Below are 13757 nucleotides of genomic sequence, written 5' to 3'. Positions count from 1 at the left end.
AGTTAATGTCTTTATGTTCAGTCATTATGTTTTCAGGTAAGTTTTTTTTATTTTTATAAATATAACAAATTTTGGGATTTTCACCATTTTTGATGATTGAGACGATGGGTACATGACACAAGCCAGAAATTACAATGTGTCTGGAGATTGTACACTGACTGCAAGGCCAAGGCTCCAACAGGGAGCAACGACTTAACTTTTACTTAACTTTTTTTACTTACACATTTAACTTCTTCCAGGATAGAACAGGATGTGTGAATGAAAAAACAACAACAAGGCTAGAATGTACAATGTTTAATTTTGTCAAAATTAACATATAAGAAAAAATGTTTTTTTCTCTGCAGATGCCTTTGCTTCAGAAAATGATCAACCCTCAGGCATGAGCACCCCCCTCCCCCCCTTTCCAACACATCAGTTACGTGCATTTCAACATTGATTGCTTTGAAAGAAAAAAAAAAAACATTTGAAAGCAGTTTTCTTTCTACTGAAATGAGGAATTGATATTCTAGACCCCTGGTGCCTTACCTCTGCAGGACCTGATTGTCTGCATGTGCCCTTTTTAGCCTTGTTTGGTCATGTTTTTCTTTTTATTTGTCATTTTTGTTTAAACAAAGTACCTCATCACTATTATTCTGTTAATCACAGAGTCGTTTCATAAAATTCACAAGTGAACAACTGCAGATCTTTTTATATCCTGATCTTGCAGATTAGAAAATATTCCCATTTGTGGTGGGTGGCTGAGATTGTCACCACGGTTACATTTATGCAATGTATGAAGTTATATATAAGTATAGAAGAGTCATTAGATTTGAGCATGTTTAGTCATTTGATAACCGTACACATTGTGTCAGGGCCATTGAAATCTGTAGTTAGGAGGGCTGACGTTTTTATTGTATCTAAAACCAGACATTTAGACAGACTTTTATTTATAAAAGTGTCTTTGTACAATTCAGACATGAAGAGCTCAGACCTGTAGTTTTCTGTTTGATTGTGGACAATCAGTCTGCATCAAAAGGGTTGTAGGGTCTACTCCATGTGATACATAATAATTTTTGTATGTATAGGTTTTTTGTTTTTTTTTTTGTTTTACCAATGTTTTTGCTTCATTAGATGCATTAGTTTTAAATCCTTTTATTGCAGACAAACTAATATTATAGAACCCTATCTTAAACTGCCAGCAACATCTAGAGGTTTTCTTAGAGATATATGCACACTGTACAATTGATTTGAAAGTCTATCACCTACAGTTTTTCTTTTAACATTCAAAGTTAGTAGTTTTCCAAAGTCTAATTCTTTCACTTTTGTTAAAACAATGCCATTAGTAGACTGCAACAGGAGAACTTGCTTTTTTTTTATTATCAATATTTTTTGGTAAAATGTCATATGCCTGTAAAGGTACAGTTCCTGAAGTGTGTTTTTAAACTAATCAAAGTCCAGGTCATGTGAGTTATGTCAGGTATTTTATATGTGAATTTAGAATGTTAAACTTTTTTTTTCTTTTCCTGACACATTTTTGACTGTGTTTTGTTAGTGTTTTGTATTTATTTTTTCCTCTCATTAGAGTAATAAAAGGTTTGCCAAACATTTTACCATCAGTCGATCAGCCTGTATATCTGCTTTGATTTCATTTTTGCTGCTGAATCATAAATGATTGGCTCTTTGCTCATCGGTAATCAGAAATGATGTTACAGTGCAGTTTGTGTTTCAAAGTGAAAATGTATTTACCACCTTATGGAGGTAAAAGCGAACCACAATGTTATCATACGAGTTTGTATAGAAATATTCTAAGCAAGTTTTTTATTTTATTTATTTTTTATTTATTTTTTTATCAAAATGCTTCTAAATATGCATTTCTCTCGTAAAAGTGTTTTGTTGGTTTTAACATTAATGTCTCAACTGCGAAAAAAGCAACTGTAGGCTGAATATGTAGCCATTGTTTATAAGATGCTGCTCACATTTTTCAAAGGCTGTTTTTCATGCTTAATCTAAACTAATGAGACGATGAGATATTGTCAACTAATGAGCTGTTGTTTCTGAGCTGAGTGTGTTTGTCCTACACTTTATTGTTGTTTCCACCACTAACAATCAGAAATTGGGAATGTGCTACTTGTGCAGTGAATATTATTAATGCCTCCTAATACCTCTATCTTTGCTGTAGAATGAATATACAGTATGCAATATATGTGTCTATATAGAATTCTGTTTCAGATCACATCCAATAAATGGATCTTGATTTGTTACTTTTTTTAATGTTCACTAACATTAAATATTCAGCTAGGAAGACAAAAACTTGCTGTCATTGAGTGTGTACATGCACACAAATACACTGCTATCTAAAAAAAAAAAAAAAGCGTATTAAAAAATATGACAACACAAGAAATCATTTACATAAGATATGAAATCATTGGATTATTCTCTTTTTTTGATGCCAAAATGCAACCAGGCATGCACACAATACCAGTGCACATTGGATAAGCTGGTAAAAACACAGGTAAAGATGTTTACATGCAATGCAAAATTGGGGTAATGGGCAAAAATCTGTGTGCTGTTTGGTTTTTGCTTAAACCAATTTTGCCTGTTTACGTATTGTCAAAAGCATAGAAAAATACAATAAATTCAAATCACATGTAAATACAGTTTTCTTTTGTTGTCGGATTTTTAAAATATGCTTCTTTTTGGTAGTTATCTCCATATTTAGTGTACACGGAAACAACAGAAATTATGATGGAGACACCAACATTGTGATATGGATCAAGATTTTTATATGATGAAAGTATTTGAGCAGTATAGCTTGAAGGCGGCTCAGATCATAAACACACAATTAAGCCTAAACATAAATACTGACTTTAAAGCATTCAACAACCCCATATTCCATTAAAATATTTACATTCTTGGCCTGAGATGCACTCTGTTGGAAGTGACGCAGAAGGCAATCATTTGGAAAAGAGCAGCATACATTGGTTATGAGCAACAAAATGAGATTTAGCATTTTATGATCAATTACTGACTGTTAAAAGGAATATTCCAGGTTCAATAAAAGATAAGCCTCAATCGACAGCATTTGTGGCATAATGTTTTAATAAAAATAAAATAAATTTAGGTGACATTGAGGCACTTCCAGCGGAAGTGAATGGGGCCAATCTGTAAACGTTGGAACCGAAAAAACTCCACAAGACGTAAATGATATATGTTCATAAGATTTTAGTTTTATCAAATTGCTGACTAACCTTTTCTGTGTAAAGTTATATCCAATTTTACAAATTCATTACGACAACTTAACACTGTAAACCCTAAAATGTCCTTAAAAATGACGATTTAAACTTTACAACTCAAATGATACAAGTTTTAACAGAATTAATGTAACTTTTATAAAATTATAAGCTTCACATTTCTGCCTTTAAACCCTCAAAAAATTGGCCCCATTCACTTCCATTCTAAGTGCCTCACTGTAACCTTGTTTTTTGCTTCTTTTTTTTTTAAATAAAAGGAATGGACGAGTGAAATTTTTTTCCTTCTGATAATCAACATAATGCCACAAATGCTGTCAATTGAGCTTAACTTGTATTGAACCTGCAATATTCCTTTAAGAACAAACAAGATTCATATACCATTATATTGTTTACAATAGTATTCAGTTTGTGGCCTTGCAGTGGGGTAGTCCATTTGTGATCTGTGCTCAGATTGACTGTCTCTTGCTTGTTGAGTCAGCATGTTGTTTAACACAAACTGTTGACCAATGTATTCCTGAACTGCTGGATAAATATGGGGGCGATGCTCTCTTTCTGACTCCTGGAGGTACTGCTCGTGTTGAGAAACCTTCCCCGATGTTCCTGAGGCTAAGACTTGGATCCTATTGAGGATGTTGTTGAGGGGTCTTGGATTAATATAGTCGAAGGTTGGGTTCATCTCTAGGTTCCTGAGAGCACTTTCAGGTATTTGTGTGCGGCTCAGTTTGGGTGGCAGAGAGAGCAGCTCCATATCAGGACATTGGTGGGATGGATGGGGAGGGGTCCGGAAATAAGGCTGAAGCTGAGGATTCATGGCCTGGATGGGATGGATTATGGATCTGCTCGGGGTTTGAGAAGCTGGGCTGTGGGGGTGCTGCTGCTGAGGGGTCAGAGGGCCACTGATTTGAGATTGCAGTCTGCTGAGGTTGGTATCTACTGAGGAGGACTGGGCACAGTAGCTCTGAGGCGTGGGCAGCGCTGCACAGAAACTAAGGAGACTGGAAGGTCTGGCCTCATTGGGACTGGGAAAAAAAAAAGAGGGTTGGGAAACCAGAGTGATAAATTTATACTATATCTAATATTGTCAGTTCAGACAAAAAAAAAAAAAATAATAATAATAATAATATGTGGAATTGTAGTTTTCTTCAAGTCTCTGTCTTACAAGTGATAAACAGAATCATTTTTAAAGAAATAGTTTGCCCAAAAATGAAAATTATGTCATCATTTACTCATCCTCATGTAATTTAAACCTGTTTGAACACCAAGGGTGAATTTTTAAAGGGGTCATGACATGAGGAATAAAAAATGTCTTGATCTTTTGACATATAAGAGGTCATTATACTATAAAAACATACTGTAAGATCCGAACTCAAAACTTTCTCCTCATTGCAGAAAGAGCATTTGTTGAAACCAAGCTTCCAAAACGACTCATTCTTTACTTCCTCTACATTATGATGTCACACTGTGGTAGACATTTGCATCTGACCGCTTCCACAACAACACATCAATGCCTACTTTAGCTTATAATTTCAGCAGACCACCCAGTAGTGGTGAGCAGTGAGATGGCAAGTAGAGAGAGCAGGTCAATCAAGAGCAGTGAGCCAATCATAACAGTGGGCGTTTACTGTCAAACCTTATAGGAGAAGCCTCAGAGGGTCAGAATGAAGGTGGAAAATGATCATGTTTTACAAAAATTTTACTGTTTTTTTTTTTTTTTTTTTTTTTTAACAAAGTACTTATAAGTGAATCTTAATGAACATTTTAAAATAATAATAAAAAATAAAAAAAGGCATGTCATGACCCCTGTAACAATATTCTGGCCATGATGAAAGTGAACGAAGTCTGGGGTGCTCAAGTTCCAAATTGACATAAAAAAGTAATAAAAAGTATCATAAAAGAGTTCCATACAACTCATGCACTATACAATAGCTTTCTGTGAGGAACAGACAGAAATGTAAGACCTCATTCACTTTCATTAAATGCAAAGTGGCCAGGATATTCTTCAAAAATTCACCTTTGTGCTCCACAGAATAAAGAAAGTCATACGGAATTGGAACGACATGAGGGAGAGTAAATGATGATAGAATTTACATTTTAAGGAGATCTATCCCTTTAATATGTTTAAACGGGTCTAAGCAGGTCACTCAAAACAAACACAGGAATTTTTATAGTCCCACACAGACACAGTGTTAACAGTTTTCAAGAAAATGAATCTACTGCATACAGTAAATGGCAAAAATTCTAAATCATAAACATCTCAAAGACGTCTGATGAATGTCTTATTGACATCCGAGTGGAAACGCCATATAGACGTACTGCAGATGAGCAAACAACCTAAAAAATACCTCTTCCAGGTGCAAACACACACATCAAATAGAGACATCTGGGTGAAGAACATGTGCTATCAGGGGTGCTACCAGGGAATATTATAATTTGTATGATTTACTGCATTACACAATTGTTCAGCTGTAATCAGACCCAGACTAACCTGTTCAGTATTCTGTTATTGAGGCTGAAAATGTTGTGTGTTTGGTGTGGTGAAGATACTTCAGCAGTGCTCAGGTTTATAAATGCTGATATAAAAGGATTGACTGAGGAGGCTGTGCTGTCTGATGATTTCAATGCACTGCTGCAGTCAACAGAACTGGACACTGTCACATCCACATCCTCGTCTTCCTGTGACCGTCCTTCTGCTAGTGATGGACAAAAGACATTTTAAAACAGTATTTAAACTGAAAGAATATACTGGATAGATGTGTGCTTAAAATGTTATTCCATGATTATAACACATGATGTTTCCTTTCCTTTTCCGCTCTCTCTGTGAGCTAGCTTCTTTATTCAAAGAGTCTTCCAAAAACGTTATCATTAAAATTGTCAGCTTTTATCAGCTTGCATGATACTAGCTGCTGACTTTGTCAGTTTATGACACGATCAGCATCCGAAAGTGCTGAGATAAGGTTAGTCATTTAGGTGGTAATGAAATGGTCTAAACAAGTAGAGAAGAAAAAGCGTAGGAGTTGTAAGATAAAGCAGATGAATGAAAAATACAAATTAAGTAGAAAAGAAAAAGAGTTCAGGGTTACCATCTTTGAGATAAAAGAAATTCACTCTGCTGCCATTGGCTGGGCACCAGGTCAACACAACAAAAGTAACACGCCATAATATTATTGCATATGATGTAAAGCTAAATTATAAAATTTGCTAATACATGCTGGATATACATTACTGTGCAAAAGTCTTAGATGTTTCACAAAAACATTTGTCTTAAGATGGTTATTAATATCTTCCGCTTTAGTGTGTTAATAGAAAAAATACATTTTAGACTCACAAACATTACTTTTGAAAATAGAAAAGATTAGATTAGGAGAACAGGGAGCCCTGCAACAGATGGCATGTCCCCAACAGAGCACCCCACTGAACATCAAGTCAGTCTGAGATTACATGAAGAGACAGAAGCAATTGAGACAGCCGAAATAGATAGAAGAACTGTGGCAAATTCTCCAAGATGCTTAAAACATCCTATCTGCCAGCAACCAAGACAAACTGTGTTCATGTGTACCTAGAATAATTGGTACTGTTTTGAAGGCAAAAGTGGTCACACCAAATATTGATTTAGCTTTATGTTTACTGGACTTTGAAAGATATTAATTGATAAATGAAAATTAATTATGGCATTATTTTTAAAGACATCCTCACTAGGCAACATTTTTCACAAGAGTCTAAACAATTTGCACAGTACTACATCTCTCGAGAAATAATACCTCGCTCGTTCTGTGCCACGCTCAAATCCTGTTTGACCTTTCCGCCTGAATCTGGGGTCTCTTTGTCTCTAAACCTAATGGGGAGAAATTATGAAAGTTAGATTGACTGGAAACATCAGAATTACTGTCCAGGATTTGGGTTGACAGGACTGAACCCATTTCAGCTGTCAGAGCAGGGGACCTACAGTGCATCCAGAAAGTATTCACAGCGCTTCACTTTTTCCACATTTTGTTATGTTACAGCCTTATTCCAAAATGGATTAAATTCATTATTTTCTTCAAAATTCTGCAAACAATACCCCATAATGACAACGTGAAAGAAGTTTGTTTGAAATCTTTGCAAGTTTATTAAAAATAAAAAACGAAGAAAAAAAAAAAAAAAAATCACATGTACAAAAGTATTCACAGCCTTTGCTCAATACTTTGTTGAAGCACCTTTGGCACCAATTACAGCCTCAAGTCTTTTTGAGTATGATGCTACAAGCTTGGCACACCTATTTTTGGGCAGTTTCTCCCATTCTTCTTTGCAGGACCTCTCAAGCTCCATCATGTTGGATGGGGAGCGTCGGTGCACAGCCATTTTCAGATCTCTCCAGAGATGTTCAATCGGGTTCAAGTCTGGGCTCTGGCTGGGCCACTCAAGGACATTCACAGAGTTGTCCCGTAGCCACTCCTTTGTTATCTTGGCTGTGTGCTTAGGGTCGTTGTCCTGTTGGAAGATTAACCTTCACCCCAGTCTGAGGTCCAGAGCGCTCTGGAGCAGGTTATCACCAAGGATGTCTCTGTACATTGCTGCATTCATCTTTCCCTCGATCCTGACTAGTCTCCCAGTTCCTGCCACTGAAAAACATCCCCACAGCATGATGCTGCCACCACCATGCTTCACTGTAGGGATGGTATTGGCCAGGTGATGAGTGGTGCCTGGTTTCCTCCAGACATGACGCTTGCCATTCAGGCCAAAGAGTTCAATCTTTGTTTCATCAGACCAGAGAATTTTGTTTCTCATGGTCTGAGAGTCCTTCAGGTGCCTTTTGGCAAACTCCAGGCGGGCTGTCATGTGCCTTTTACTGAGTGTCGGCTTCCATCTGGCCGCTCTACCATACAGGCCTGATTGGTGGAGTGCTGCAGAGATGGTTGTTCTTCTGGAAGGTTCTCCTCTCTCCACAGAGAAACGCTGGAGCTCTGTCAGAGTGACCATCAGGTTCTTGGTCACCTCCCTGACTAAGGCCCTTCTCCCCCGATCGCTCAGTTTGGCCAGGCGGCCAGCTCTAGGAAGAGTCCTGGTGGTTCCAAACTTCTTCCATTTACAGATGATGGAGGCCACTGTGCTCATTGGGACCTTCAATGCTGCAGAAATTTTTCTGTACCCTTCCCCAGATCTGTGCCTCAATACAATCCTGTCTCAGAGGTCTACAGACAATTCCTTGGACTTCATGGCTTGGTTTGTACTCTGACATGCACTGTTAACTGTGGGACCTTATATAGACAGGTGTGTGCCTTTCCAAATCATGTCCAATCAACTGAATTTACCACAGGTGGACTCCAGTTAAGTTGTAGAAACATCTCAAGGATGATCAGTGGAAACAGGATGCACCTGAGCTCAATTTTGAGTGTCATGGCAAAGGCTGTGAATACTTATGTACATGTGATTTTTTTCGTTTTTTTATTTTTAATAAATTTGCAAAGATTTCAAACAAACTCCTTTCACATTGTCATTATGGGGTATTGTTTGTAGAATTTTGAGGAAAATATTGAATTTAATCCATTTTGGAATAAGGCTGTAACATAACAAAATGTGGAAAAAGTGAAGCGCTGTGAATACTTTCCGGATGCACTGTACTATTTGTTAAACTGATTTACAATTTAGAAAGAAGGTAAACCAGCATGCTGGGTTAAAATTCAACTAATTTACTGTCATGGTTGAAATTTATGAAAATTATATTTTCCTTTTTTTGTGGTGACCTGATGTAATAATCACAAGACTTTATTTAAAACTTTATAATTAACAGTCTCGCACCTTTTCCTGTTCAGCCCATTGTCACGAAAGCCTTTGGCAAAGGGATTGTTGTCAATCTTGAGTTTTGTGATCTGTTTTAAGGAAAAAGGTTAGGTTTTGGGTTAGGGTTAAGGTTAACCCTAACCAGTTACAGACGATCAACACCTTATTTATCATTAGTATCAAGAGAAATGGACTAATAAAAAATAATAAAATCAATGAAGAAAATCTGACAGTTTGAAGGATTTATTCATAAACAAATCTGATGCAAGTTTTTAGAAACTGCATTGCATTAATCCTGAAACTGGTGTAATGGGAGCTATGCAATTTGTTCCAATACCATATCCCTTATCTTATATTTTACATATATATTTGGGCCCTTTAAAGGAACAGTTCATGTAAAAATGAAAATTCTCTCATTATTCACTTACCCTGATGCCATCCCAGATGTGTATGACTGTCTTTCTTCAGCAGAACACAAATAAAGGTTTTTAGAAGAAGATAGAGCTCTTTCAGGTCCTTATAACGGAAGTACACGGGTGTCAGCACTTTGATGGACCAAAAGTCACATTTAGGCAGCATAAAAGTAATCCATGTGACTCCAGTCGATCAATGAATGCATTCTGAAGCGAATGGATAGGTTTATGTAAGAAACAAGTCAAAAATGTAAAAGTTTTTAACTTTAAATCAGCACTTCCATCCAGGGCTCTGATGCTATATGAAATGGCCGAACTCTCACGTAATGTTCGTTCTTCTGTTGTAAATATGCGCTGCTTCTGTATTCTTGTGTGAACTCGCCGATGCACTTAAGTCACACTTCGTGTCAGTTGCTGGCAGGAAGTGCTTTTTAAGAGTTAATAACGTTTTAATTCTCGATTTAGTTTTTACACAAACGTGTCGATTTGATTCAGAAGAAATTCATTGATAGACTGGAGTCACATGGATTACTTTTTTGATGCCTAAATGTGACTTTTGGAGGTCAAAGTGCTGACACCCGTGTTCATCCATTATAAGAACCTGACAGAGCTCTGTTGTCTTCTAAAAATCTTAATTTGTGTTCTGCTGAAGAAAGAAAGTCATACACATCTGGGATGGCATCAGGGTAAGTGAACAATGAGAGAATTTTCATTTTTGGGTGAACTATTCCTTTAATATTCTCTTGAATATTAAAGAGAATTCACCCAAAAAAATGTATTCCGTCATTATATGCTTGCCCTCATATTGTTTAAAATAAGCATGACTTTCTTTCTTCCATGGAACACAAATGGAGATGCAAGGAAGAGTGACATCCTCAGTCACCATTCACTTTTATTGTATGGGGGGGGAATGCAGTGAAAGCAAATGGTCATTGAGACAAATGGAAAAACTGCCTGAGATCATCACAACATGAGGGTAAATGATATGAGAGAATGTTCAGTTATGTCTCACATAAGCCACTAGGTGACAGTGGAAATCTGAAGAATAGCATCTTTTGCAAATGGGCCGGTTAATTCATTTTTCCAGTTCATAATTTACACAGTTTCTGGGTAAGACTCTCAAGTGTGTATTCACAATCACTTGAAATGACTAGCCTCACCTCCTGGTTCTGGTAGGCTGTGACGGCAATAAAAGCAGCCTCAGGGAACGTGAAACGCAGGTAACCACCAGATGTGCGAGGGTTACATGGGTTTGGAGACTGGACTATGTGTAGACGAGGCTGATATTTGTGCATGGAGTGTAGAACCACCTAATGAGAGAGAAATGGAGCATAAACAGTCAGGAGTTTTTCTGAAAAATGGTAGTACATGCAATACTTTGCGAGGGCAAAGTAATTAGCCTTCACCCATAAACTACATTTGCAGTTATGCATCATATGACTGGTTTCCTTTATAAATCTTTTGATTTGTATCCTTACCAGGCCATTGTTGCTGAGGGTGTTGTTGGTCAGTTTGAGCTTGTGGAAGGAGATTGGATACTGCATCCACTTCTCTCCAGATGCAGGAGAGTCTGGGTGGATGAAGAACCGGTTGGGCAGGTGTGGATCAGGTGAACCATTCACTTCCCAACAGTCCTTATTCCACTGCAACAATACAAGGGTATATGGATGGTAATTTACATTTTTATGTATTTGGCAGATGTTTTAATCCAAAGTGACTTTCAGTGCATTCAAACTACACATTTTAGCCGTATATTTGTTGCCTTGAACTGAACTGTAACCTTGGTGTTGTTATTGAATGTATTCATTCATTCACCCATCTATCCCTTTTCAGATCTTTGTTGTGTAGTTCTTGCCTTTTGTTTATGCCTTTTATAAAAATGTACACATACATCGAGTTAGAAATATTATAACATTTCCCATACTCATTTGCAACTGAAAACAGGTCATGCAGATCTGCTATAATACTGATGGTAATACTGAATAATACTGAAGAATGAACATTTAATTTTAACATTAAATTTAAGGCAGCTGCTATTGGCTCATAGATGCTGTTTACACTAAGTGTACAGAGCAACAAAAAGCATCTCCTTTGCACTAAGTGCAATTAGTGTTAGATGCTATTTGCACCCCAAATTAATTACAAACGTACAGTATAGAGGGCATCAATGCAGCATGTTTATTGTGTTTATTAAGAGTCCCACAGATACCCTACCCCTTAACCTACCCCTAACCTTCCCCTACAAAAATTTACCATGGTTTTACTACAGTAACAATAGTGTTACCATGGTATTTTGTAGAAAGATAATAGTAACCATAAAATTAAACGGGGTTACGATATTAACACCATATTACTGCAGTAATGCCATGGTGAATTGCATTAAAACTATGGCTTCTGTCAAAAAACATATTTACTACATATTACTAGTAAAACCATGTTTAATTTTACTCATCAAAACTAATAATTTTACCTGATCAAACCTTTCTCTAATTACCCTGACCTTCACCGTGACCAAATCACTGCGAGGAAGTCAACCTTTATATACATTTTCATTCATTAGTATATGTAGTAATAATGGATATTAAGAGTAGAGACAGGAAACAGGATGAGAAAAAGTGGGGCAAAAGGCGGAATTGAACCTGGGACGTCCTCATGGAAAAAGTGGGCGTTTGTCTTCAATTTCTGCTTTTACAACAGACAGTTGGAGTGCAAATTGTGGCACTGTGGCAGGTGCTATTTACACCTAGTGCAAATAGTCACTCCGTAAAATTTAATCAATAATGAGATAGAAGAAAAAATGGTAACTTAAAATATTTGCTTCATGTGGTAACATCTAAATTAACTGGTTTTATTCAAGTCCAAACTATTATTTATCATCACTGAATCAACCTGAATACATTAGAATACACCAACAAAACACATTTGTAGGGTTAGATCAGGTAGAAATAGCTCCTTCAGGTGACAATTGCAGGTGACCACTTTTTACAGTGCCTAATAATGTTTAATTGTTAAACAAATGTTTTTATACTGTAGGTTGGTCAGGGAGAATGCAGTGAGATGGAGGGAGGATATGTGTGTGTGTGTGGGACAGAAGGGAGGGGTGGAGGGGAGGTACCTTGTACTTGTGGTTATCAAACGGCACCATGTCCATTATCACCACATACTTGACTTTCGGATTCAGTCCAGTCACTGTTACTTTGCAGCTGGGAAACATCCGCCTGAAATAAATGTATACCGGAAATACACCATAACAATTAGTCATCATCAGATTCATCACATTGGAGGATGCCTTCCATTAAATGCATTTTTATCAATTAGAGAATCAAATTATATGTGCTGAATAACTATTCATCTTAAAACACTAAATCAGTAGTTCTCTGAATGTGCCTAACAACACCACCAAGGCATTTTATACATGTAAGCACTCCCTAAATTTAGTATTCTTTTTTAATATTTCCAAAGCCGGGTTACTAAAGGTAGACCATTACTTACAGTTAAAAATTTTCAGTCCTATCTAGACTCATCACATGGTCACATTTTACATTTGCCAAATGCTTCAATCCACACCAACTTACATGCTGTTTAAGGTATGCATTCAAGCTATACAAGTATGTGTTCCCTGGGAATTGATCCAATGACCTTGGTGTTTCTAGTGTCATACTCTATCATTTAAGCTACTTGCATACCTGCCAGTTTTAGTAATCAGCATCTCTGTGCCAATATTGTTGAATTTGTCCCAAAGCTCACGCCCTTGGAGCGATACATGGACTGGCAGTGAGGTCAATTCTGCTTCAGCATTGTTCAACCTGGCTGCTGTCCCAGTCTCAGTCCGGTAAATGGGTTCCTTACAATCTAATCAATAATATCAATAGCAATTTCTTTAAATTTCTTTCATAAGTTTTTTTTTTTTTTTTCCAAATGTACAAAATAAGTTCTCCAAAATGGCAGCTTTTATAATACCCCATTAGCCTTACATTTTAAGGGGTTCTCTTTCTTTAAAGATTTATGACAACTTATTATAAAATTTAAATAAAGTGAAATGTACTAGTAGGTAATATGTCAACTGAATTTGAAATTTTCCAAATATGGGTGAAGAAGAGACTGTCCTACCTTGTGGGTAATATCCATAGTTAGTAGCCAAAGCATTCATTTGATAAGACAAGTCTAGTACAGGCCTTTCCTCTGGGAGATACATGGTCCTGAAACTGGAGCTACAAACAAATGAGGCTCATCCAGCGGTTTGCAGATTCCAAGGCCAGTGTTCTGGTAAGACTTTTCTTCAGTTGCTACCTTTCCGTTACTTCAAAGAGGACAGAGGTGTGTATGTGTGTTTCTGTCAAAACATCAGTCTTGTCTT

At 36.9% G+C, this 13757-nt stretch overlaps 2 protein-coding genes and 1 long non-coding RNA gene across 5 annotated transcripts in view; 2 read left to right on the top strand and 1 right to left on the bottom strand.

Annotated features, from left to right (window-relative positions):
• Positions 1–1595, top strand: part of LOC127427530 (flotillin-2a-like) — a 38803-nt gene extending 37208 nt beyond the window's left edge. For all 3 annotated transcript variants that reach the window (XM_051675181.1, XM_051675180.1, XM_051675183.1), the window contains one exon: positions 345–1595. In XM_051675181.1, coding sequence (XP_051531141.1) covers positions 345–383 — 39 coding nt within the window. In that variant the 3' untranslated portion in view covers positions 384–1595. The remainder of the gene's footprint in view (positions 1–344) is intronic.
• Positions 1596–2382: 787 nt separating this feature from the next.
• Positions 2383–13635, bottom strand: tbx16l (T-box transcription factor 16, like). The gene is made up of 9 exons (XM_051675307.1): positions 13511–13635; positions 13087–13252; positions 12516–12618; positions 10879–11043; positions 10561–10710; positions 9006–9076; positions 6989–7062; positions 5716–5920; positions 2383–4249 (listed from the first exon to the last, which is right to left on the bottom strand). The coding sequence occupies exons 1-9, from the start codon at positions 13593–13595 to the stop codon at positions 3601–3603; spliced, it is 1668 nt and encodes a 555-aa protein (XP_051531267.1). The 5' UTR covers positions 13596–13635; the 3' UTR covers positions 2383–3600.
• On the top strand, positions 10545–13520 carry LOC127427636 (uncharacterized). Its single transcript, XR_007894961.1, has 3 exons — positions 10545–10620; positions 10882–11009; positions 13143–13520. It is a non-coding gene; the product is annotated as an uncharacterized LOC127427636 (long non-coding RNA).
• Positions 13636–13757: the final 122 nt, after the last annotated feature.

Source organism: Myxocyprinus asiaticus, chromosome 3 (genome assembly GCF_019703515.2).
Source record: "Myxocyprinus asiaticus isolate MX2 ecotype Aquarium Trade chromosome 3, UBuf_Myxa_2, whole genome shotgun sequence".
Classification (NCBI taxonomy): domain Eukaryota; kingdom Metazoa; phylum Chordata; class Actinopteri; order Cypriniformes; family Catostomidae; genus Myxocyprinus; species Myxocyprinus asiaticus.
The sequence above is the reverse complement of the archived record's forward strand: the minus strand, read 5'-3'. Positions and strand labels throughout refer to the sequence as shown.

What these genes read in the sequence shown, in the direction of transcription:
- tbx16l (XM_051675307.1), bottom strand. Translation starts at nt 13,595, where the DNA reads ATGTATCTCCCAGAGGAAAGGCCTGTACTAGACTTGTCTTATCAAATG. An exon ending in CAGCCTACCAGAACCAGGAG is followed by an intron (nt 9,077 to 10,560) that starts GTGAGGCTAGTC and finishes TCCTTAAAACAG; the next exon opens with ATCACAAAACTCAAGATTGA. An exon ending in CGTGGCACAGAACGAGCGAG is followed by an intron (nt 5,921 to 6,988) that starts GTATTATTTCTC and finishes GTCCATCACTAG; the next exon opens with CAGAAGGACGGTCACAGGAA.